Here is a 22104-nt window from a genome sequence, read left to right as displayed (position 1 = left end):
AAATGTGAACAAAATGCTCTCAAAGAAGCATTAAGATCTTGACCACAGTAAAGAGAAATCCCTTTGTCAGCCTAGATTCAGATGCTTTCACAAGCAATATTATGGCTTTACACATACTGCCGTTTCTGTATCCTGAGACACCCCAACTGCTGCTGCAGGTGGGATTTCTCCCATTCTCTGAGGCTTTTTCTTTATGATATGCTTTATCAGTATGCAGGGCTTGTGCCTGCTCCTCTGGGATCCAGTGGCAGCTCTCTCCTCTCAGTGGTAACAAAATCTTCCAAGCTCCTTGATTTATCCCTATTAAATCCTTTACTTTTTTGCTGAAGCTGAAAATGCTGCGCTTCTGTCACCCAAGCAATGGGCAGATTGGGCTTTCATGAAGGATGTATTGGAAAACTGGGTATTTGTCTTCCCAACAGCTATTGTTTCAACTGCCTAGTATGTTTCTGGAGATGCAGAAAAAATCCCTCCTGGTTCCTCTTGTACTCAACAGTGCTGCAGTCAATATTTGTAGTTGGTTTCTGCCAGAAACATCTGAAAAATCAGAGTTTGCCTATTGTATCTGTTTGCAGCAGTTTCTCATCTTTTCTAGGACAGCCATTTTAGTGGAGAGACCAGGAGCACGAGTGAGTGGTACATGTGTTAGTGTGAGATAAATTTCTGTGCAAATCATTCCCAATGTGAGTTGTAAAAGCCTGGTCAAAAGCTGTATGTGACAGAGTGACAGGCAAGACTGTAGTCATTGATGGAAGGCTGGGAAGTACAGGCATGTCTGTCAGTTATGCAGAGGAGGAAACACGGGGAGGGGAGCTTAGCCAGGACTTTGGCTTTCTCAGTGATGGCTCCATCAGCTTGCTATGGATGTGTTGCTCCTCACTGTCTTGTGTTGTGCACCATGCATCAGAGACCACTAAACATGGTATTAATTTTCACATGTGTACTGATGCTAAGGTGTCCAGCTCAGGAGAATAGTAATTTCAGATCTTGTATGTCTGTTGAGAGATGTTTTATTGGTTCCTTTTCTTTGGCTGTTTGGAAAGGTAGTCAAAGTATTTCCCCTCTTGCTGTCCACAGTATGTTTTTCTGCAGGAAGAGAGGTGGAAGACTAAAATCTTGTCCTGATTTTACAAAATACCTATTAACTGTTGGTTGAATCAAAATTACTCAGTGTTTGTGCTTTTGTCATAAAATCCTTTCCTAGGCCAGGTAGACTGGAGATCCCATATTTTTTCTTGGTGTGAGCCATGCCCACCCTAATTCCCCTGCCAGAGCCCACAAACACTTTCTCTGTGATGTCTCTGCCACCTCTAAAAACAAGGAGGTCTGTATGGTGTTGGCCAGTATGTTGTATCAGGTACACATGGAGAAGAAGGCCTCAGTTACTGACTAGACAGGTTTTGGTGAACTGGTAGCTATCAGTATGTCATTTCTAAGCCACAAACCATAGGGAATCACAGTGTAGCTGGCAGCTATCTCTCCCTATGACACTAGCCAGGGGCTCTTCCATGCTCTTGTGTGGTGCATTAGTAAGGAGGAAACATAACCTTCTGATGAAACACCTCTGCAATTAGTGTCTCTGCTTTTACAAGGGAAAAAGCAGTAAAACCATACACCTGCTTCTGTGCTCCCCTAATTATGCCCTTGTGCTTTGTAAACAAGGTGAGCACTGTTCTTGGCTGGGTTCAACAGCCTTCTGGAACTGCTGCCTGCCTTTCTTTCTGCAGCATCACTCTGAAAAACGTTAAGAGACCACCTGATACTTTGGGATCTCAAAATGACCAGGTGATGCTTAAGGGCATCAGGAGCAGAGTATGGGCATTAGGGAATGGGTAATGGATTTGAAAGCTTGATCCCAAATACAAACAGGCAGAGAGACAGGGAGAGTTCTGCATAAAGGCTTACCAGCATGGAGAGGTGTTGAGGGCTGGTGGTGAATCCGGCAGGTTTTGGCAGAGCTGTGCTGGAGGGAAAGCTCCAGGCGTGGCCTTGTAGGCATCCCTTGTGCCTGCAGAAATGTATCCTCGCAGAAAGCACCACAATGATGGCAGATGAGCTGTCACTGGCTGCCCGAGTGCTTTGGAGGCACTGTCAGCGGTGGAGGTCAGGCCAATGGGCCTGACAGGACAGTGCCAGTGGTCAGGCAGAGCCGTGTGCAGCCATGGCCAGCGCAGCATCTCGCACTCGTGGCTGCTTTGGCACCCTTTGCCCAAAGGCTGTCCTGGGCACTGGCTGGGTCTTGGGCACTAGCTGCTCCCTCCCTGGCCATGCCCCCATGGCTCCTGCTGCAGGAGGGCTTTTCCTTCTGCTCAGAAGCTGATGACACAGCCTGACGCTGGCTGGCAAGAGCTGTGGTGGGTGTACAGAGGCACAGTGAGCCCTGATACGGGAACAGTGCATTTATTGTGGTCTGGGGCTGCTCTGGTAGCATGCACTGAAGAAGCCTGGCTATTAAGTCAGACTCATTTCCTCATAACTGCCTCATTCTCTTCCTTTCTTCTTTCCCTGCCTCTTGACACCTGAGTGATGCCAGAGCCTGTAGGCATGTAATTTGGATTTTCCTTATTCAACTTAGTTGCATTTTTTTCCTTCCAGTCAGTGGGTGGGTGCTGGTGCAGTCCCTTCACTGTCGGGTGGACACGGTGAGTTCTAGCAGTGCCTGATCTCCTGAATGGATGCCTTGTTTGTGCTTCAGCCACTGTGGATCTCTCAGTTTTGTGTACTGACAGAGTTAGCACTGAGCAGCCCTTCACATCTACCACAGAATGACCTCTTGTGAGTGTGGAGCAGGCGTATTTCTTGAGCTCATATTAACACTTTATTCAGTAATTGTCAATGTGACAGTCTCCTGCACCTGTGCCGCCTCTGCCTGACTCCCTTGGCTTCCTCCGGTCTGATGTGCAGGGAAGGGCAGGCTAGCATCAGTATTTACTGATGCTCCCACACTCTAGTAAGAACCAGCTCCACGAATTTTAGAAAGCAAGTTGGGGAGGGCAACATAAAAAAAAAAAATGGAGGGCTGTTAGTGGATCTGGGCAGGGAGATTTTTTTTGTTATCATGTCTGTGCTCAGGGTCCTCAGCCCCACAGCTGAGCATTGCCCAGCATGTGCCCCATGGGGAGAGGCATAGTGCAGCTGTGCTCTGGCCCAAGCACCTGGGACTGCCCAGCCAGCGCACACCAGCTGTCCTTGTGCCTCAGCTGCTCATGAGAGGTGGCTGTGGTCCCCAGGTCGCTGGTCAAGATCAGGATCTCCGTGTGCTCATGGAGGTGCGTCAGTGCAGGATGTCTGAAGGAGCTATGCATGGAGAGGGCTGTGACGTGCCCTTGCTTCCAGGCCCCGCTTAGACTGCGCAGTTTGGGCAGACCTCTGTCCGATGTGTTAGCTTGGGTCAGGGAAGAAGCGGGGCTGACCCCGGGTCTGCTTGTTGGAGAGGATGGTGAGTGGCAGGAGAACGGGGAGCAGCTGAGCCGAGCTCTTTTCCTGGTGGGAGAAGAGGCTCCCTGTGGGCTGTGCTGGGCAGGGAAGGTAAATCCCCCGTGCCGGGGGGTGCCAGCCGTCGGCAGAGCCGTGCGACAGCCCCGCCGGGGCAGTGCGGGAGCCCGCGGCTGTTCCCGCACGCCGAGCTGCGGCGGGGCTGAGCGCGCCGGCATTCCCCTCCTTTCCCCACCCAGTTCCTTTGTCTCCGCTGCGTGTGGATGAGATTGCTGTAAAAACGCACGCGGGGCTCTGGGCTTTGGCTGCTGCCGGGTTGCAGGAGTATTCTTTGCATCCTTCTGTTGACAGAAAGGAAGCTGCAAATTCCCACCATGGTGGCGATACTTCAGCAATGCCCCCAAGGGTGGCGGGTGGAGAGCAATTTCCCTGCAGAGCAATTAACCATGCCAGAGCGTCACAGGGTGAGGCTGGCATGTGAGCCCTGCTGAAGGCTCTGGTCGGCCCTTGTCCAGGCTCAGACTGTGGAAGGGGAGTGTATTTACATACCAAAACCTGGGCTGTGGGCAGCAGACAGGAATGTAAGGTGTGATCAAGAGCTGAAGAGTTGTTGGAGGTGTTTTAAGCAGTCAGGTAGACAACATGTTCTCTGGCACAGCAGTCAGCCTATGTCACCTGAATCCATGGCAGGCATATGTGAGATCAGGTGGTTTGCCCCTGTACTGCCTGCAGCTGCTTGTGCGGACTTGTGCAGGTGGAGGTAGGTAGAAGAGCAGGACCTCAGCCATCCCAGTTCCTCTGGACAGGGTCTGTTCCCCACAGGACAGTGCCCATCCTCTCCCATCAGTGTATGATGAGTTGTCTGGTCCAAAAGTGTGAATGCAGGAAGAGCGTAAGGACAGTTCTGGTTGGGTTGGGGTGTTCCTCCGTTGTCTGGCTGTGCTCCTTCGGAGAAGGCTGCCGGCCACTTTGGTCAATAGAAAGGAGAACAGAAGATGTGGTAAATCATGAAACTAGAGTGCAGTCCAGTGCCTCCTGGTTTTTGTACAGACCTGTGAAATGCCTCAGAAGCATTACCCCAAGCACAGCAGGAGAGTGGCAGATTAACAGCTGGTTGCCTGTCTTGTTGGTGGTTTTTGCAAGGTGGTAACAGAGGAGAGAATAACTTGTCTTCTTTAATGAAACTTACTTTATGTGGTATCTGGATAAGATTTAGAGACATGCCCTTAGTACAAACTTGCTCTAAATGCTGGTGTGTGGCTTATGCTGCCTGCCGAGTTATGTGCATAATGTCCCGGCGTAGGAAGCTTTTGACTTCTCTCGATATTTTATGGAAGCATATTTGCTGCATTCCCAGTGACTCTCCCTTGTGCTCAGTCTGCCTCAGTGGTGTTTTGTGGCAGCCCCCTCTCCCACTTAGAAACAGCTTTCAGAGTATGACATTTTCAATCCTTGCTATTGTACTGTTGTTTGGAGTGTTGACACAGGTCCAGTGATGTTTCTGCAGCATCGGTGATTGAGGTGAGCAGTGGGAGAGTGCCTGTACAGAGTGCTGAGAATCATAAAATCATAATATATTAAAGGGCTGGAATGAACCTTAAAAGATCATGTAGTCCCAACCCCCTCTAGTGGGACACTTCCCACTAGACCAATTTGCTCAAGGACTCAACCAACCTGGCTTTGAATACTGCCAGCATTGGGGCATCCATAACCTCCCTGGGCAACCTGTTCCAGTGCCTAACCACCCTCTCAGTCAAAAGTGAATGAAGCATGTGTGTAATGTGCTACTGACAGCTGCTGTGCTCTTCCCTTTTCAGAGTGATCGTCTCCTTATTAAAGGAGGGCGAATAGTCAATGATGACCAGTCATTCTATGCTGACATTTACATGGAGGATGGCCTCATAAAGTAAGTATTGGATTTCTCTTGTCTTCATCTCCCCTTCAACCAGCTTCAGGTTGGGTGGTTATTAGGTTTTTGTGGATGTGGTCTGTGCCCAACTTGCCAAGCAGTAAAACTTGATAACCCTCTCTCTTCAGAGGCTCAACTCTCTGCAGTGTGTGTAAGCACAGATGTGATTGTCTCATGTGTTTTCAGAGGAACTCCAGTGACTGGATTGCAGTCAGGCTTGTGGGATTGTGATACTGTGTCCATTGTACAGCAAAGTTGTGTCTAATTGCACCAGGAACAAGGTTTATCTTTGACTTCTCTTTTGCCCTGTGTTAACCGTATTAGCATGAATGACCCCACACAGGATCCTGTTTGTTAGCTTTTACAAGGATAGTGCTGTGCTGCAAGTCATCTGCATCCTTGAGATTTCCAGGAATTGCAGAGGAACCTCTGGATTCCCCCAGCTTCTCTGTGTATGTCTCAGAGCTGTAGGAATAGCTCAGTTGTTTAAAGGCTGCCATTCAAACTTGGCAAAGGTATTGTGCTGGGGCCAGCTCCACACTGGGTGAAGTGAAAGAGCTATGATAATTTATAGCCCTGAGACTTGAAAAGGCATTGCTTGTTCTATGGTAAGACTTACATATTTAGCCTTCCCAAGGTGGTATATGTTAAAAATCCAGCAGCAGATAAATACTTCAAGAAGTGTGATTGTATTTTTACTTTTTTTTTACAATTTTTACAATTTTTTTACAATTTTTTACAAGACCATTTGCGATTGAAAAGTGCCTGTATACAGGCAGGGATCAGAGCCAGCTTTGGTGTTGCTGTGGTGCATGCTTTCTGAGTATCCTTGGGCGAATCACTGAGCCTCATCTACAGCCTGGAGGCCACAGAATTTCACTGCCTTGGGAGCTAAATGCTCTTACAAGTGAATTCTGTGAAGAATACAGTGAGCAATTAAAAACCTTTACTGATGGATTCATCTCTGTAAAAGCAGTGGGAAGAGCTGCTGATTTATTGCTGTGAGGACAGTAAAGCGAGCAGTTCTGTCCACAGAATTTTTGTTACACTAGGGGAAAAAAAAGCTGCAAAGTGATTCAACTTGAATGAAATGCAAAAATGGAATTTGTTTCTCATTTTTAGCTCCCCAGTGTGGCAAGGAAATCAGAAGTTTTCCACTAAAACCAACTTACCTTTAATCTTGATTTATCAAGGAGCACTGAGAAAGGCTTGATGAAAGTAGGATTTCTGAAGGAAGAGATTTGAAGGCTGAGTTGAACATATGGACACATAAAGGGTTGAGGGAACAGGGGCTGAAAAAGGGAATGCTGAGGTTCAGGTGACTTGGCCTGCAGGAGGGCTGGATATATCAAGTTATGCTCAAACAGGACAGGCTCCAGAGCACTCTAGTTGTGTATTAGGTTACTAGTGCATTTATGCTGGAACTCTCTAGATTTCCTGTTTTCAGAAGATTTTTTTTTAGGTACTTGTGATTTTAGCAGCCTTCACTACAGTGTGGCCCTGTTGATAGCAAAGCTGTCCTTCAGGGTCACAGAAGAGACAAGGTGAGAGGGGGGAACAGTGCACTTCTTAGGAAGACAGTGAGCCCAGAGCTTGCAGGTTGTGCCATGAGCCCAGCAAGCTGCAGCCAGTCAGGCTGGGCAGTTGCTGAGCTATTTCCCAGCTCCCAGGAGTCCCTTCACTCCTGGGACTTTGTGCTGTGAGCGGCATTACAAGTCCCTGATAAGCCCTGAGCTGGCCTAGCAGCTGTGGCATTACAGTGGAAATCATCTTTATCTGTAAGTAAGCTCAGACTTGATCCTTACTTAAGGTGGGCAGAAGGACGGGAGACAGGAGAGATTAGGGGTGTAGCTCACTTGGAAGCACGGCTGGTGTCGGGTTTTGTGAGCATGCACCCTGGGTGAGCAGTTAGGGCTGCTACTCTGGAAATGCATATGCTGCAGCCTGTTTTGTGAGCCTGTATGGGATGAGGTGTCCTAGGCAGGTTCTCACCACACACTGCAGAGGTCACCATCAGACCATATGCCCCAGCTACCCCAACCCATTGTGTGCCCCAGGCAGCAGGTGCCATCCAAGTCACCTGCGGAGCAGCTGGACAGATGGCAGCCACCCCTGGACTAAGCACAGCATAGGTGTAAGCAAGCCAGACAATCCTGCATGTTGCTGCAGAGTGATTATGCTCTGGCAAGCCTGGGTCTGGGAGCAGGACAGAGTGGGGTGTTCCTGCCAGGGAGCTGCCCTGGCAGTCCCTGGCTGAGCTGTTCAGAGGTTATGTTGTGGCAGGTTTTCCGTTGTGAGAGTATCTTGGTGTGATCTCATCAGGCAGATCGGAGACAACCTGATTGTTCCTGGAGGGGTCAAAACCATAGAAGCCAATGGGAAGATGGTGATCCCTGGAGGAATTGATGTCCACACTCGCCTGCAGATGCCATACAAGGGAATGACCTCTGTGGATGACTTCTTTCAAGGAACAAAAGCAGCTCTGGCCGGTGGAACCACCATGATTAGTGAGTGCAGCAGGCATGGCCTGTGTGTGACACCACCCAGCACTCCTGCAAAATCACCCAGTTCTTTGTTTTTTATGTGCTTTTATCAGTCTTCTGCGTTTTTTCAAAGTCCATGCCAGTGTATTCATATTTTCTGTGATCTCTGTCAATGCAGTCTAGGGAGTAAGGATTGGCATGAATCTTTTGATCCTTAGTAACAATGAAGTGATAGGACAGGAGATGTGCATAGGACCCCTCGCCCTTGGACATCTTGTGTTCTGCAGTGCTTGTCTGCAGCCACTGTTGCCTCTGGGACCCTCAGAAAGGAACAATGGCATAACTTCTCTGTTAAATAACAGTAGGGCAGCATGGTGCTCAGATGGCTCTGAGCAGAGGAACAGAGCGGTGTGTTGGCATCCCACACTGCTCGAAAATAAACAGTGCTAACAAAAAAGGAAAGGGAATTCTGAGGTCCTTCTCTGGAGGATGCTATGGCTGTGCACTGGTTTCAGGTCCAGGTGTTGTCATGTGCAATGGTTACAGCTGTGTGCACTGCAGGATTTCTTGGGATGCAGGAGCAAGTGTTGATCCTTCCAATAAAGGACTGGGCCCCTTGTCCTCCCCCGACCATTTTTCTGTCCTCTGTGCCAAAAAAAAAATCTTTTGTTAAATGGTCTGTGGCAAGGTGTGGAGATTTATTGCACATGCTGTGCAATAAAGGTGCATTAGAGTTGCAGTGTGGCAGGAGGCTGTGTGCTAATGAGGTGGGAGTGGGGATGAGGAAAGACAAGGCCCTTCAGCTTTCAGACAGTTTCTCAGCAGAAGCATGTAAAAACCCCTGATCCTGTGCCAGAGGCCATTAAACAAAGGCTCTGTGCCAATAAATGCACTTAAGGAGCCAAGGCATGTTGTGAAGGTGGCAGGATCCTCTTGGGACCTGCCCTGAAGCTGTTGAAGAGGCCAGCGTGGGGTGGTGGAGCTGCAGAGTGGAGTGATTCCACCGGGCCACGGTGGAATGGCCAGGCTGGGAAGCCCTTGCCCAGCCCTTGCTCTGCTGTGCCCCTGCAGTGGATCACGTGGTGCCAGAGCCGGAGTCCAGCCTGGCCGAGGCGCTGGAGCGGTGGCGGGAGTGGGCTGATGGCAAGGCCTGCTGTGACTATGCCTTGCATGTGGACATCCCACGCTGGAGCGACCACGTCAGGCAGGAGCTGCACGCCATGGTCCAGGAGAAAGGTTTGTGTCTTGTGGCTCCCTGCCTGGCCTTGGCCAGCCCTGTCCCCTGGCCAGGGAGGGCAAGAGGTGGCTGTGCTGTTGGGTGTCTGCAGGGTTTTGCACAGCTGCTAGCAGGAGCTGTGCCCCACAGGGCAGCTGGTGGGGAGGGTAGCAGGCAGCCTAACCTACCCAGCTCACCTCTCTCTCCTCTCTGCCCTGCCCCAGGTGTTAACTCCTTCATGGTGTATATGGCCTACAAGGATTTGTACCAGATGTCCAACACTGAGGTGAGATCCCCTGCACCACTATGGTTGTGTTGATTCAAGAAGCAGTGCGGGGTGACAGCCATGGTGGGCATGGGGCAGCTCATAAGGCTGGTGCCTACTGCCCCTGGCCAGGCCTTGCTGTTCCTCACCTCTACCTTGGCTGCCTGTGCAGGGCTGCCCCAGGCTGTGCCGTGGGCTGGCTGGGCTCCTGCACTAGTGAGGAGATCACCAAGAGTATGTGCTGGTGACTGCATCTCTCAGAGAGCTGATCCCTGCATAGCCGCAGCTCTGTCTGGCATGGCTGCACTGCGTCCTGCTGCTGCCAGAATGGGTGGAAGGGCCATGAGGGGTGCCAGGGCCGTGGGCAGCCTGCTCAGTAATAATTTTTTCTTGTCTCTCTTTTAGCTGTATGAGATTTTCAGCTGCCTGGCAGAGTTGGGCGCTGTAGCTCAAGTTCATGCAGAAAATGGGGATATAATTGCACAGGTAACTAACTACTTCTGGCATGCAAGAGCTGAAAATCTGTATCAGGCAGATTTGGTGTGGGGCGTTAGCAAAATGGCTCTGAAGCTGGACATCTTGTGCAAGGTGATATCTCTGCTGTTCAGCAGCAATATCAAAGTTAGCAAGATTTTTGTTGTGAATACCTTGTGCATAAGTGAATCTGAAATGGTGCATTTAGCAATTACCTAAATGGAAGTAAGTGTCTATCAAGTATGATATGTTTGCTCCAGCTGCAGCTGCCTTCAGTCTGGAGAGGCAGAGACCTTTGCCTTGCACATAACAAACCAGGAGAGGTAAAGTCCATTGAGACCTGCCTTGGCAAGAGAGATTTTCTCCCTGTGAGCAAACTATTTGTTTTTTTCTCTCTGTTGTTCTTGGGAGTTGAAGGAGCATGAACCAAGATGTCATTCTTTGAGCATCTTTTCAGACTACAAGAATTAGTTTTTGTTTGGACTTTTTAGAGCCGCAGTGCACAGCTGGATGGCTCCTTCACATGAGAACCGAGTGGTCAGAGGAGTTGTATTGGCCAGAGCTTATCTCTATTTTAGCACCTGCCTAATCATAAAATGCCCCAAAATTACTAATTGGTAGCACTTCACAGACCTGGGAACTGGAGAGGATGGGGAGTTTTGTAGCTCTTTTTTGTTGCCACATTGTTCTTGTTTCATTGAAGCGGTTTAACTCAGTGCTTGCCCTCCCATTTCCTCATGTTCCCTCCTTCTCTTTCAAATCCCTTAAGGGTACAGCAGCCTCTCACCATGCCTGATTGTCCCACAGGACATAGAGTGTTGATGGTCCTGAGGGAAGGGCTTGACACAGAAGGGATCTACTTTTTTGGTTGATAGTTTCAGTCCTGTAATATCCCTCTGTTCTTTTGATGTCCTAGGAACAAGCCAGGATGTTGGAGATGGGAATAACAGGCCCTGAAGGCCACGTGCTGAGCAGACCTGAGGAGGTAAGATGCAGAGGACAGTTCAGCCTTGCTTCACTGAAGAGTTTTCATAGTAGGGCTCAGTGTGTTCAGTGACACCAAGCAAGCATCAGGGCAGGGGAGAGTGTGTGTACCCCTGGATATCCAGGCACTGCTGTCTTTTTCATCATCAGCCCAGGAAAGAGTGAGGTGCGTGTTCGTGCAGACATTTCTTAGTTGTGCTTGAGTTGCCCAGCAGAGACAGAAGCCCTTGTTCTGAGTCTCACAGAGAGGGATCAATCAACCAAAATGTCTGTATGGCTGTAGCAGTCTTTGAGGCTGCATTGGGGGCATTTGTTTTATATAGGTGTGGGAAGCCTAAGAAGAATCTATTGACAAGTTTTAGAATTCACTGTTTGTATTTAAGTGCTGACAGATTCCAGCCTTTCCCTGCTTTATATCTGCTTAGTCTCTAAAGTGTATTTCAGAGATAGATGGACGAAGCCATTGTTTGAAGGAGTGGGAGGGAAAGAGAAGGGGAATTCCCTGGTTACAAATCATTGTCAGAATACTAAGGAGATTACTTCTAATTTTAGCTTGTATGGATTTTTCTGTTTGGTCCATTAATATGAGTTGAGTCTAATTTTAGATAGGTTCCCTTCACATAACTCCCTGCTGAGGGGTGCCTTGACTTCCCACAGCATGTGAAAGAAGAAAACAATAGGAATTTGATACAATAGCAAAGTTGAGCAGGGAAGCACAGGGACAGATTTGTACTTCAAGGCCTGCTGAAATAAAATCAGTAGGCTTAAATTAGAAGTGTAGGAAATTGGCTGTATTTGGGCTAGTAACAACATAAATGGCCTAGTGTAATAACAGTACTTCCTCTCTTTGAAATACAAGAGTGTAAAGCATTTTCCAGTACAGGGAAGAGTCTCAGTGTCAAACACAGTGGCTCAGAGTCCCTCTTATTTTTATGACTCTAACCTGTTGCCATAGTTGGCAAGCTAAAGTGCAATTATGGGAAGCTGTGGTTGTGCCCAGATTTGAGAACTGTCCTGTTACCATAAGCAGTGCAGATCTCATCCAAAGCCAACAAAACGTCGTTAGGTGTTTGATTTGAAATGCCATTAAAGTATAAAGAAAGTATAAGAGAACAGTGCAAGGCTGTAGATATTATGCATTCAGCCAAATCCAGATCTCGTTGCCTTTGAAAATAAAGAGTGTCCTTCTTCCAGAACATACTCTTCCTTGGAAAATGTTAGGTGGAGCACAAATGACCCTGCTACCACATAAAGCCTGCAGGCAGATACCAAGGCATTAGGAGAGTGGTCTGTGGCTCTGTGGGTCTTCTCTGTCCTGGAGGGACCTCAGTGGGGGTTAAAGGCATGTTCTTCTGCTAGGTGATAGTGGTGACTTGGTAGGGCAGGATGATGCAGCTCCAGATTGTAACCTGCTCTGAGGGGTATGCAGTGATGGCTGTTTGCTCCTGTCCGCATGTTAAATTCCATCAACTACTACAGCCCATAAGTATGGTGATAAAAAATCACTTCTCGCTTAAATTTCTATTTAAAGAGTCTTTAAGAGGAGAAAAATCTCTTTTCACTGTACAGCAAATAGATCTGCAGAAGTATGAGAGAAGTGCATGTGTGTCTGGATGCAGTGCTCTGCTTCTCTGCCCTGGGACATTTTGGCTGGCATGGTCCCAGGCATTGCTCTGGGGGCTGGATCATTGTGTCTTTTTAAGGCTTCTGTTTTGAACTTTCTCAAGCCAACACTTGAAGCCAAATTGTAGAGCAAACACTTGGAGAACTCTGGGTCTGAGCTCAGGCTGATGTAATGATCCAAAGATATCCCTCCTGGTGGAAATCTACCCTCCAATAACAGCAGGACGTGAGATGGGGTGGCTGTCAGCAGGCTGGGGCAAGCAGAAGCTGCACTACAGGATGGCTGGCCTCAATGACAAGCAGCCTGCCAGCATGCAGCCCTCTGCACCCTGCCATGGGGGTGACAGGGGACATCTGGCTAAACCTGCTGCAGCCATAGGACAGCCTGGAGCAGGGGAGTGTTATGAAAGGGTGGGCCTTCCCACTGCCTGGCATCAGTCTGCAAGCTGTGCTGGCAGGCTGGGCAGCAGTCCCTGGGCTCCTTGGGCTGTCGGGAGAGCTGGAACCAGGCAGTGGTAAAAACAGCAGATGCAGCTCTGCTGGCCCCTGAGCAGGGTTCAGGCAGTGCTCCTGTGCCAGGCATTGTGTTACTGTAGCCTGCCTTTGGGCCGTGCCCTGGGGAGACGGAAGCTTCCCCCTCAGGTCTCCCTGATGAAACTGCCCTGGGGGAGTCAAGGGTAAAAGCGAGGGCACAGGGTGTCCGCAGCAATCAGTGGTGTGTTGAGAGTAACAGGGGCTCCTCCCTGCCCAGCCAGTGCTCCTCTGCAGCTGTGTGACATCCTCTCTTCCAGCTGGAAGCAGAAGCTGTCTTCCGGGCCATCACTATTGCCAGCCAGACCAACTGTCCTCTCTACGTGACTAAAGTGATGAGCAAAAGTGCTGCTGACCTCATCTCACAAGCCCGAAAAAAAGGTGAGTGGCAGCTGGTGCTACACTCTGCCCTGCTGCTGCCACCAGGCTGCTGGTTTATGTGGTTCTCATGGCCTCATGGTTGTTTTGCCAAGATCAGCACTGTGCTTCAAGTCTTGTCTAATGCTTCCCCTTCTGCTAGGGAGCAGTTAGCTTAGGAGTTGGCCTGACTTGTGAAGGGCAGGGTGACACTGCAGTAGGCCACATGGAGCCACCTCCTGTTGACAATCAGGTAACATCAATATGTGGGGCACAGGTAGGAGCAATGTTTTAAACACCACAGTTTGTCTGCAGCTGTGAAGGGCTCAATGAGGACACTTGTTCAATGCATGTGGGTTGAGCTGCTGTGTATAGCTGTGGCCTCCCTTTGAAATGCTGGCCCCTTGGAATTGCTTGGGTGCCGTTTCAGGTGGCTGGGAGCTCCATTTGTCGGTGGTGCTGGAGCACAGAGATGCCCCACAAGTGCAGGCAAGTGGACGTCTCTGTTCAGTGGGCTCTGTGCCCCTGTCCCAGGAGGTGTGAAGGGGGATTCTGGTGCATGAGGATTTGTGCCCTTGAGCAGGAGGACCCTATGGTGATGGCATGGGTCTGGGTATTCTCAGACATTGCAGGCTCTTGGTAGTGCTGTGGAGAATGCCACCAGGCTCCACCAAAACACTGTTCTTTCTGTGCCTTTCTCCAGGCATTGTGGTGTTTGGTGAGCCCATCACAGCCAGTCTGGGGACTGATGGAACACACTACTGGAGCAAGAACTGGGCGAAGGCTGCGGCATTTGTGGTCTCTCCACCACTGAGCCCAGACCCAACCACTCCTGACTACCTTAACTCCCTCCTGGCCAGGTGAGTGACAGCTCTGCTGGGGGTACTGCTAGGAGAAGGTGGACTCTGGATAGGGAAGAAAGGTTAGTCCAGCCTGAACCACTTCACTGTAGGTATGTAATGAACTGAACAGTGAAATGGCTCTGACTCCAAGCCATGTTGGTTTATCCTCAAGAGTGGAGTGAGGACACAATAACCTTAACATCACTAATGAGAAAAATACCAGTAGTCATGAACCATTTAAAAGGCTCTGAAGAAGACAAAGAAATGAGGACAAGCTAAAACAGGCTTGTCAATGGAAGGGTTCACCGAGCTGGAGAAATGGGGAATGGATGCTTGGATTGGGATGCTGCGCCAACATGTAGAGTGTTACAGGTTAGACAGGCTGCTGGGGACCCCAGACAAATACAAAGCAGATATATTCACACACCTATACAGGTGAGCAGTAGCAGAGCCTGCAGAGTGCAGGAGACCTTCAGGAGCAGCTCCTGCACATCTGGCTGGGATGGCAGGTTGTTTTTTCATCCTGAAGGCAGGAAGGTAAAGAAAGGATTTTTTGAAAACAAACAAAAAAAGCACTTCAGCAATTTGCTATGACCTTTCACAGTTACACTCCATCCTCTCACTGGCAAGGCCAGTGTAGCAGCTGAGGACACTGCATGTTCCTGCCCTGTCCGTGTGCCATGTGTCTGTCCCCTCCACTCTCAGCCTGTGTTTGTACATCAGTTGTGCACGTGCTGCCCAGTCTGTTAGCCAGGGGATGGTTGACACTGAGGGGATTGTAAATGGAAATGTCCTTTGAGGTAATGCTGGAAACATCTCTACCAAGATGAACAAGGGATGAGGAGTCTCCAAGGATGTCTCCAGCAGGGCACATTAAGATAAACCTGGGTTGTGCCAGAGTGGAGATGCTGTGTCTGGCTGTAAGAGAAGTGCCAGTGCATTTGCAGTCTGAGTATGCAGCTCACCCTGCATTTTGCATGAGGTGTCCATTTGTCAATGAACAAGAGATACCTCAGTGCATACTGGATGTATGATATAGGTGCAGGTCTTAACAAGTGGCAAGGAAATGTGGGCCCAGCTCCTGAACTGGTTTTCTATTCCTTACCTTCCACTGCCAATGTAGCCCAGACCTCAAAGAAGACACAAGCAATTCTTGGTCACTGCAGCTCATAGGTCTGTCCTGACACCTTTGCCATACTGTTTTCTGTGAAGCTGCAGCAGGAGGAGAGACTGTGAGGTTTCAGCTGGGCTGGATGGCTTCTTTGTCTCCAGCAGGAGGCACGTTGTGTCATCATTCTGGGCCTCTGTCTGTACAGTTCATCAGACATATGGCAGAAATGATCAGAGGAAGGTGGATTACCAGTGGATTAGGGCAGATTTGCAGCCTTAAAGAGAGTCACTGTGTCTGCACTGTCCAGGTGCTTGAGGCCCCTTGCCTCATGCAGGCAGTGCTGGGAGCTGGCTTGCCTTGGTCTGCTTCCTTTTGCCTGGCAGCAATGACTTTCCAGTTGCTTCCTGTCCAGTGTTACCTGAGGACCAAGCAGCAGCTGGATGACTTCCAGGGAGCCATGGGCAGTTGCTCACCCTGCCTTGTCTGTGGGCAGCTCGCTGGCTCTTCCTCTTTCCTAGGAGCAGGATGGGTCAGGGTATCTCATCTGTCCAGGTGCCCCTTTGGGCAGAGGGTGAAGAGGCCTCAGTGAAGCATTTCTGTGCTTCCTGCAGAGAGCTGCTTCTGGGCAGTCTGAACTCCCTCCATCCCACTGCAGCAGGCTTTCATGGGGTGGGGGAGGACTGTGCTAGCCCTCAGCATGCAGGAGCTGGCAGTGCACAATGCAAGGCCTGGCTTGTGGGACTGGGAGACAGCCCTGGAGCAGAGAGGCCTCTTCCTCTCTGTGTGGCAGAAGGGTTCTCTCAAGCAGACCTGACAAACTGCCAGAAATGGAGTCCAGTATGAAAGGACATCTTCTGGCCTGACACAAAGACCACCCTGTTCCCTAGGACCTGAGCTGTTGACTTTTCTTTTGTACAGGATGCTGTCCATGCTCAGGTGGGTAGCACAGCATAGCAGAGGTCTCTTGCCTCCATGTGACACAGCTGCCCCAGGGGCTGGGTCAGGTGGAAGTCTTCAGGCTGAGGGACTTTGGAAATGAGGGTGCAGAGTAAAAAAAACTGAGCTGGGGGCTGCTCGTGGCCAGAGGAAATCCATATCCCTCATGTCCCTGTTGCTGTCTGACTGCAAAATGACTGACAGTGGGTTTGTTCCACCCCTCTTCAGTGGCGATCTGCAGGTGTCGGGAAGTGCTCACTGTACCTTCAGCACTGCACAGAAAGCCATTGGAAAAGACAACTTCACAGCAATCCCAGAAGGAACCAATGGCATAGAGGAACGAATGTCTGTCATCTGGGACAAGGCAGTGGTGAGAGTCCCACCAGGGAAGGGGCAGAATGGGAAGAGGTGGTTGCCATCTCACACACCCACCATGCTACTGCCCTGTAGAGCTGGGCACCCAGCTTGTTCCCTCTCTGGCTTTGAGAGTCAAATCAAGCTGGGGCAGGAGAGGTGATTGTGGCAGGCTTGGGGTGACCATCCAGAAGCTGTAACTGTGTCCCCAGTTCTTGGTCTGTCTGGCACTAGTTAGTAAGATCAGCCTCAGAAGCTTGGGCCCAGCCAGCCAGCACCTTGTGTGGGAGTGAGGATGTCCTGGGTGCTTCCCAGGGCTCTTACTCACCCTTTCCCCATAGATGGACTTAGTTCTCTTTGTGTGTGTGCAGGCCACTGGAAAGATGGATGAAAACCAGTTTGTGGCTGTGACAAGCACTAATGCTGCCAAAATCTTCAACCTGTATCCACGAAAAGGGAGAATAGCAGTGGGATCGGACAGCGATCTGGTTATATGGGATCCTGATGCTGTAAAAATCATCACAGCAAAAACACATCAGTCTGTAAGTCCTCTGCTCATCTGTGTGAATGCTGGAGGGTGGCATGTGAGTAGTTTTGTAGAAAGGTTGCCTGGCTGCTGGGAGCTTGGTACTGTCCTGCTTGGCTCTGAGGAGGAGGGACTGAGCCCAGCCTCTAGGCAGTGCCTGTTGTGACTATGGGTTGAATGTCCATGAGTCCTAGGCACATGGGGCTTTTTTCACCCTGCTTGAGTATTCTTCTCCTGACCCTGGGCTATGCAGGTGGAAAGACACACATTTCTCCTTACCTTGGTTCCTCTTCCAGGCACAAATATTTTTCGTGCCATTGCCACAGTGCTTTGTTCATGCCTTACCCCAAGCTTAGGTCCTGCCTTTGTCTGCTCTGGGAGTTCTTCCTCACACTGAGTTTCAAACCAGCAAGTCCTGGTTCACACTGGAAGCTCTGGTGGGCTTTTACTGTGATGGGCTCGTGAGCTACAGGAGGCCTCTGAGCATGCAAGGCTTTAGAGGTGTCTTCTGCCTGCATTGGTGACTCCAGCAGTGAGGTGTGGGGACTGACCCACCCTGAGTGTCCCTCCTGACCATCATCCTGGGGTTGCTGCAGGTGGCTGAATACAACATCTTTGAGGGGATGGAGCTCCGTGGGGCCCCACTGGTTGTCATATGCCAGGGGAAGATCATGCTGGAGGATGGCAACCTGCATGTGACCCAGGGGACTGGACGATTCCTGCCCAGCAGCCCTTTCCCTGACTACGTCTACAAGCGCATCAAAGCCAGGAGGAAGGTGAGGAGGTGGGGATGCCAGGAGACAGTTGGGTTATTGTTAGCCCAAATTGCCCTTAATAACTGGTTGGTTTTCCTTTGCTGATCTTGCTGGACCCTGTAAGCAGTGCTGCAAATTGCTGGTGTATTTTGAATGTACAAAATAGCTGAGGCTTGGATAGGGAGCCCTTTGTGATAGTGATGTGCCATGGTGGAGACAGATGCTCCTCGAGGTTAGCAGTGGTAATGTCTCTCTTCATCCTGTCCTGCTATAGCAGGAGTCTGGAGGGAAACACTTTAAAATTAAGAGATTGGCCAAAATCGCATTCTCCTTCCTGATTTGTGCAGCATAAACCCCATCTGGGTGATAGCCTGTTGCACTGGCTCTGCACACCTTACAGGGCAGTGGGGCTGTGCCAGGCCTCAGTGCTGCAGGACTTAGGGTACATAGCAATATGACATCTTTCTGCAGGGGGACTGAGGAGCTGCTGCACGGCTGGAGCATGATGTTCTCTGGGCTCAGAGAAGTATCATTGTCCTCTTCTCTCTGGTGACAGATGGCAGAGGTGCATGCTGTGCCCCGGGGCTTGTATGATGGACCTGTGTTTGACCTGACCACCACCCCCAAGGGAGGCACCCCTGCGGGGTCAACTAGGGAGTCCCCCACACGTCAGACACCACCTGTCAGGAATCTCCATCAGTCTGGATTCAGCCTGTCAGGTGAATACATGTGGTGGCTGGGCTGGGAGGGGGCAGAGCCACCGGCCATATGTCCCTGGCCTAGGGCAGGGGGCAGTTAGAGGTGGCCTGCGGCAAGGTAAGCACAGGAGTGGATCATGGCAGGGCAAGATCCTGTGTGTCCCTTAAAGGACATGGCTGGAGCTGCACCTTGCAGTAATAGCCAGGCAGACTACCTGGAGGCCACCGTGGCCATGGAGGCCAGCAGAGCATCCGATGCTGTTCTTGCTGTGTGGGTCTGTTCATGAAGCATCTGCAGAGACTTGAAAGCCACTGCAGCTCTGAATTGCTACTGGAGTTGGAGAGGGAGCAGATTGCAGTAGATAGCCTCTGGAGGGCCTTGGCAAGACTCCAGGCTGCCTGACTGCTCAGTTCTGTGAAGAAGATGCTCTTTACTTTCCCTGTTCCCTTTGTACTTTCTCATCCTGTCACAGGTACCCAGGTTGATGAAGGCATGCGCTCAGCAAGCAAGCGCATTGTCGCACCCCCGGGAGGCCGCTCCAACATCACCTCCCTGAGCTAAATGTCCCAGCTGAGGAGGAAACAAAATCCCTGTTCAAGCAAAGGAAGAAAAATGGTACATTGGTGTTGAAGAATGAAAAGAAATAAACCTGTTCTGAAGAATCAGTAAGCCTCAAGCCTTATGTTTCACAAATGCTACTTGCTACCTAGCTTTAAAGATGTTGCTTCATTTTGTTTTTGCATAGCCTTAAAGTTCTGTTGTTGTTACTGTTGTGGGTTTGGTTGGGTTATGTTTTGCTCTTCCTCTCTGTATGCATGCTGCTCGGACAGGTTGCTCGGTTCAGTGTTATTGGTGTTGAACGTGTGTGGGATGCCGTGGTGTGGGACAGTGGGAATGGCCCACAGGTGACCCGGCCAGGCAGGTGAGGGGGCAGGGTCTGGCCGGAGGCAGGATGTCAGATGGGGAGGGCAGGTGCACTGAGCTCATAGGGAGAGGTGGGTCTGTCACATTCATCTCCTTCATCTCCACCCAATGCTCTGGAGTTTCATCATGAGGCCTGTGGGGGAGCTCGAATCATCTCTGTAACAGCTGTCACAGCACCTTGTGTAAGGAGTTTTACTACTTTGTACACTTTATTAAAAAAAAAGTTGTTCCTTCAAACAGCTCCTGTTGTCGGTTGGCTCTTCTCTTCCTCAGGCCACTGCTGCTTGGCAGGGGCAGTGCCCAGCTGCACCCACAGGGAACGGGGCTGGGGCAGCAGAGAGGTTTGGGTGGTGTTGGGGCTGTTGGGGCAACACCATGCAGTGCTCGCTGCTACACATGTCAGGGTGTTGGTGTAGCTTCTCAGGCAAAGGTAAAGGTATTGGCAAAACAATACAATGCAAGTATTTGTAACAGCTCTTCAGTTTGTCCATGCAGTCTCTGAGCCTGGCCTGGCCACCATGGGCTGTGACTGCCTGGCAAGAGCTGTGCCTGTCTTCTGTGTGTTGACAGGGACTGGCTCCACATGGCACTGCCTGGGCACAGCTTTGGGGTCATCCTGGCTGGACAGCCTTGGAGGCTGTTTTCTGTGGACCCCTGTCAGTGAACTGCTCCCCTTCCATCAGGCATTATCTGTTAGAACGAGAGGCACTGTCCTTTAAAGCTCGTAAAGCATGTAAAAAAAAAAGTGATTGTTGTTTAAAGATTACAAAAATTAAGGGTCAGTTTTAGCTATGCTAAACAAATACACTTTTCCCCTCCTTCTTTAGTATTTGACCTTGAAATACTTTTTTTACATGCCTACAACTCGGCAGGACAAGCTGTCTCTGCTGCAAGCCTTAAGGGGCCAGGCCATAATAGTTGTGCCACGGTGGGGAAGGCTGTGCTTACAAGCTTTGTGAAGTTCTTCCATCAAGTAATCTCTGTTGCCTGGCAGAGATTAAGCTGAGACTGTGCCTCTGTGTACAGAGGAAGAGGGGAATAGAGACATGGTTGTAGAAATCTTTAAATTTCTACCTTTTAAAATTTTTAAATATGCAATGTTATTTCCATTTAAGTACTTCAGTTGTTTTGGGGCTTTTCTGACCAGCCAGTGGAGAGGTATTTCTGCAGCAGCAGATTTTTCCCTAGTGAGGAGCAGAGCTGGGATTCCAGATAAATTCACTTACGGTCTATGAACCTCTCCCTGCACCAGAGCAAGGCAACGATAGCGATGTGCTGTGCAGGAGACAGGGACAACTGCCAGCACAGTCCTGCCTGCTGGTGCCTGGCACCAGACCTGCTGTAGGACTGGGCAGAGAGCAGAGGATGAAAGGAGAACGCTGGAAGTGCTCTGGATAGCCTTCCTGGGAATGACAAGTCAGAGGCAGAGAGACATGGAGTCCCCACCCCTGCGAACTCCTGTTGCTTGAAAGCCAGCATGGTTGAGCAAGCACACTGTGACATTAGCTGGGGTGCCTTCTGATGGAGCAGGGAAAGGTGACTTTCCCATGACAATGACACTCATTGAAGACTCCCACACCCTCTTACTGATGAATTAATTCCGCTCCAGCTTTACAGCTCCCTGGGCAGAACAGGGTGGCCTTTTCCAGGGGCTGTTTCCACAGGCAGGGTGGTGCAGAGGGAGGTGGTGAGGCTGCAGCCTTCCCTTCACCTCAGCAGCCTGAGGGGCTGGGGAGCAGCCGTCCCCACCACTGCAGGAGTGGCCAGAACATGGAAGACACCAAACTAAAGCCTCTTTTTAGACACGAACTGCACCTCGATGCTGGGACACCGACTGCAAGCCACTGCACAGACACATGGGGCAGAGAGGACGTTTACCTTTGGGTTAACGGGTGGCAAAGAGTTCATCACACGTTCACTACATTGCTAAGAATGGGAAAAATGTCAAATAAGGAGGTGAAACCTCAGGCCTGTCAAAGCATTTAAATAACAGCATCATTCCTGGCATTAACACAGTAGCAATGCTTTGGCCAATCTCAGTCTTGGAAAGACCACACCAGCAATGCAGTTGTTCCTGAAGACAGTTCCTGCTTAAATCAAGTGTGATTTCAGTGGTAGAGACATTCAAAATGCACTGTCAAATTCCCCTCTGTTTTTGGAAGCCAAAGCCCGTCAGATTCAGTGAGCTGCAGTGGTTTAACATGATGGTGAATGTGTTTTTCAGGCTAGATTGGTAAAGCACCTGGATTCACCAGCACCTGGTTGTTACCACTTGGTGTCCACATCTGTCTGCACACTGGCCACCCACCATGCCAGCCCTGCTGGGTACATGGAGAGAGCGCTAAATGGGCAGGAAACCTTTGCTGCCTCCTCCCAGCTAAGGAAGGAGCTCATCTCCTGTGGCAGCACATTCCTCCCTCTCTCAGGATTTTTCATAGAGGTGCACAGAGAGAAAGAAAGAGGAAACAATTTCTATTTCTGCTCCTTTTTTTTCTCATGTGGAATGTGTTTGGAGAATTGTTTACCTGGGGTGATTGCTTGATTGGATTCTGGTGAGGATTATTTGGGCCTGATGGCCAATCCAATCCACCTGTGGCTGGACTCGAGAGAGGGTCACAAGTTGTTAGTAGTTAGAAAAAAAGTAGGTATGTAGTTTTAGTATCTTCCTTTATATAGTATA

At 50.0% G+C, this 22104-nt stretch overlaps 1 protein-coding gene across 2 annotated transcripts in view; it reads left to right on the top strand.

Moving 5' to 3' along the window:
- The window catches only part of DPYSL3 (dihydropyrimidinase like 3), a 28429-nt gene extending 9264 nt beyond the window's left edge, over positions 1 to 19165 (top strand). For both annotated transcript variants that reach the window (XM_053990913.1, XM_053990914.1), the window contains exons 2-14: positions 5253 to 5341; positions 7667 to 7851; positions 8899 to 9063; positions 9268 to 9329; positions 9714 to 9794; positions 10699 to 10767; positions 13181 to 13301; positions 13981 to 14137; positions 16395 to 16536; positions 16892 to 17062; positions 17643 to 17822; positions 18358 to 18520; positions 18973 to 19165. In XM_053990913.1, the coding sequence (XP_053846888.1) occupies positions 5253 to 5341; positions 7667 to 7851; positions 8899 to 9063; positions 9268 to 9329; positions 9714 to 9794; positions 10699 to 10767; positions 13181 to 13301; positions 13981 to 14137; positions 16395 to 16536; positions 16892 to 17062; positions 17643 to 17822; positions 18358 to 18520; positions 18973 to 19061 (1674 nt within the window). In that variant the 3' untranslated portion in view covers positions 19062 to 19165. The remainder of the gene's footprint in view (positions 1 to 5252; positions 5342 to 7666; positions 7852 to 8898; positions 9064 to 9267; positions 9330 to 9713; positions 9795 to 10698; positions 10768 to 13180; positions 13302 to 13980; positions 14138 to 16394; positions 16537 to 16891; positions 17063 to 17642; positions 17823 to 18357; positions 18521 to 18972) is intronic.
- The last annotated feature ends 2939 nt before the right edge of the window (positions 19166 to 22104 follow it).

The sequence above is a fragment of the Vidua macroura genome, chromosome 15 (assembly GCF_024509145.1).
Source record: "Vidua macroura isolate BioBank_ID:100142 chromosome 15, ASM2450914v1, whole genome shotgun sequence".
Lineage (NCBI taxonomy): Eukaryota > Metazoa > Chordata > Aves > Passeriformes > Viduidae > Vidua > Vidua macroura.
The sequence above is the reverse complement of the archived record's forward strand: the minus strand, read 5'-3'. Positions and strand labels throughout refer to the sequence as shown.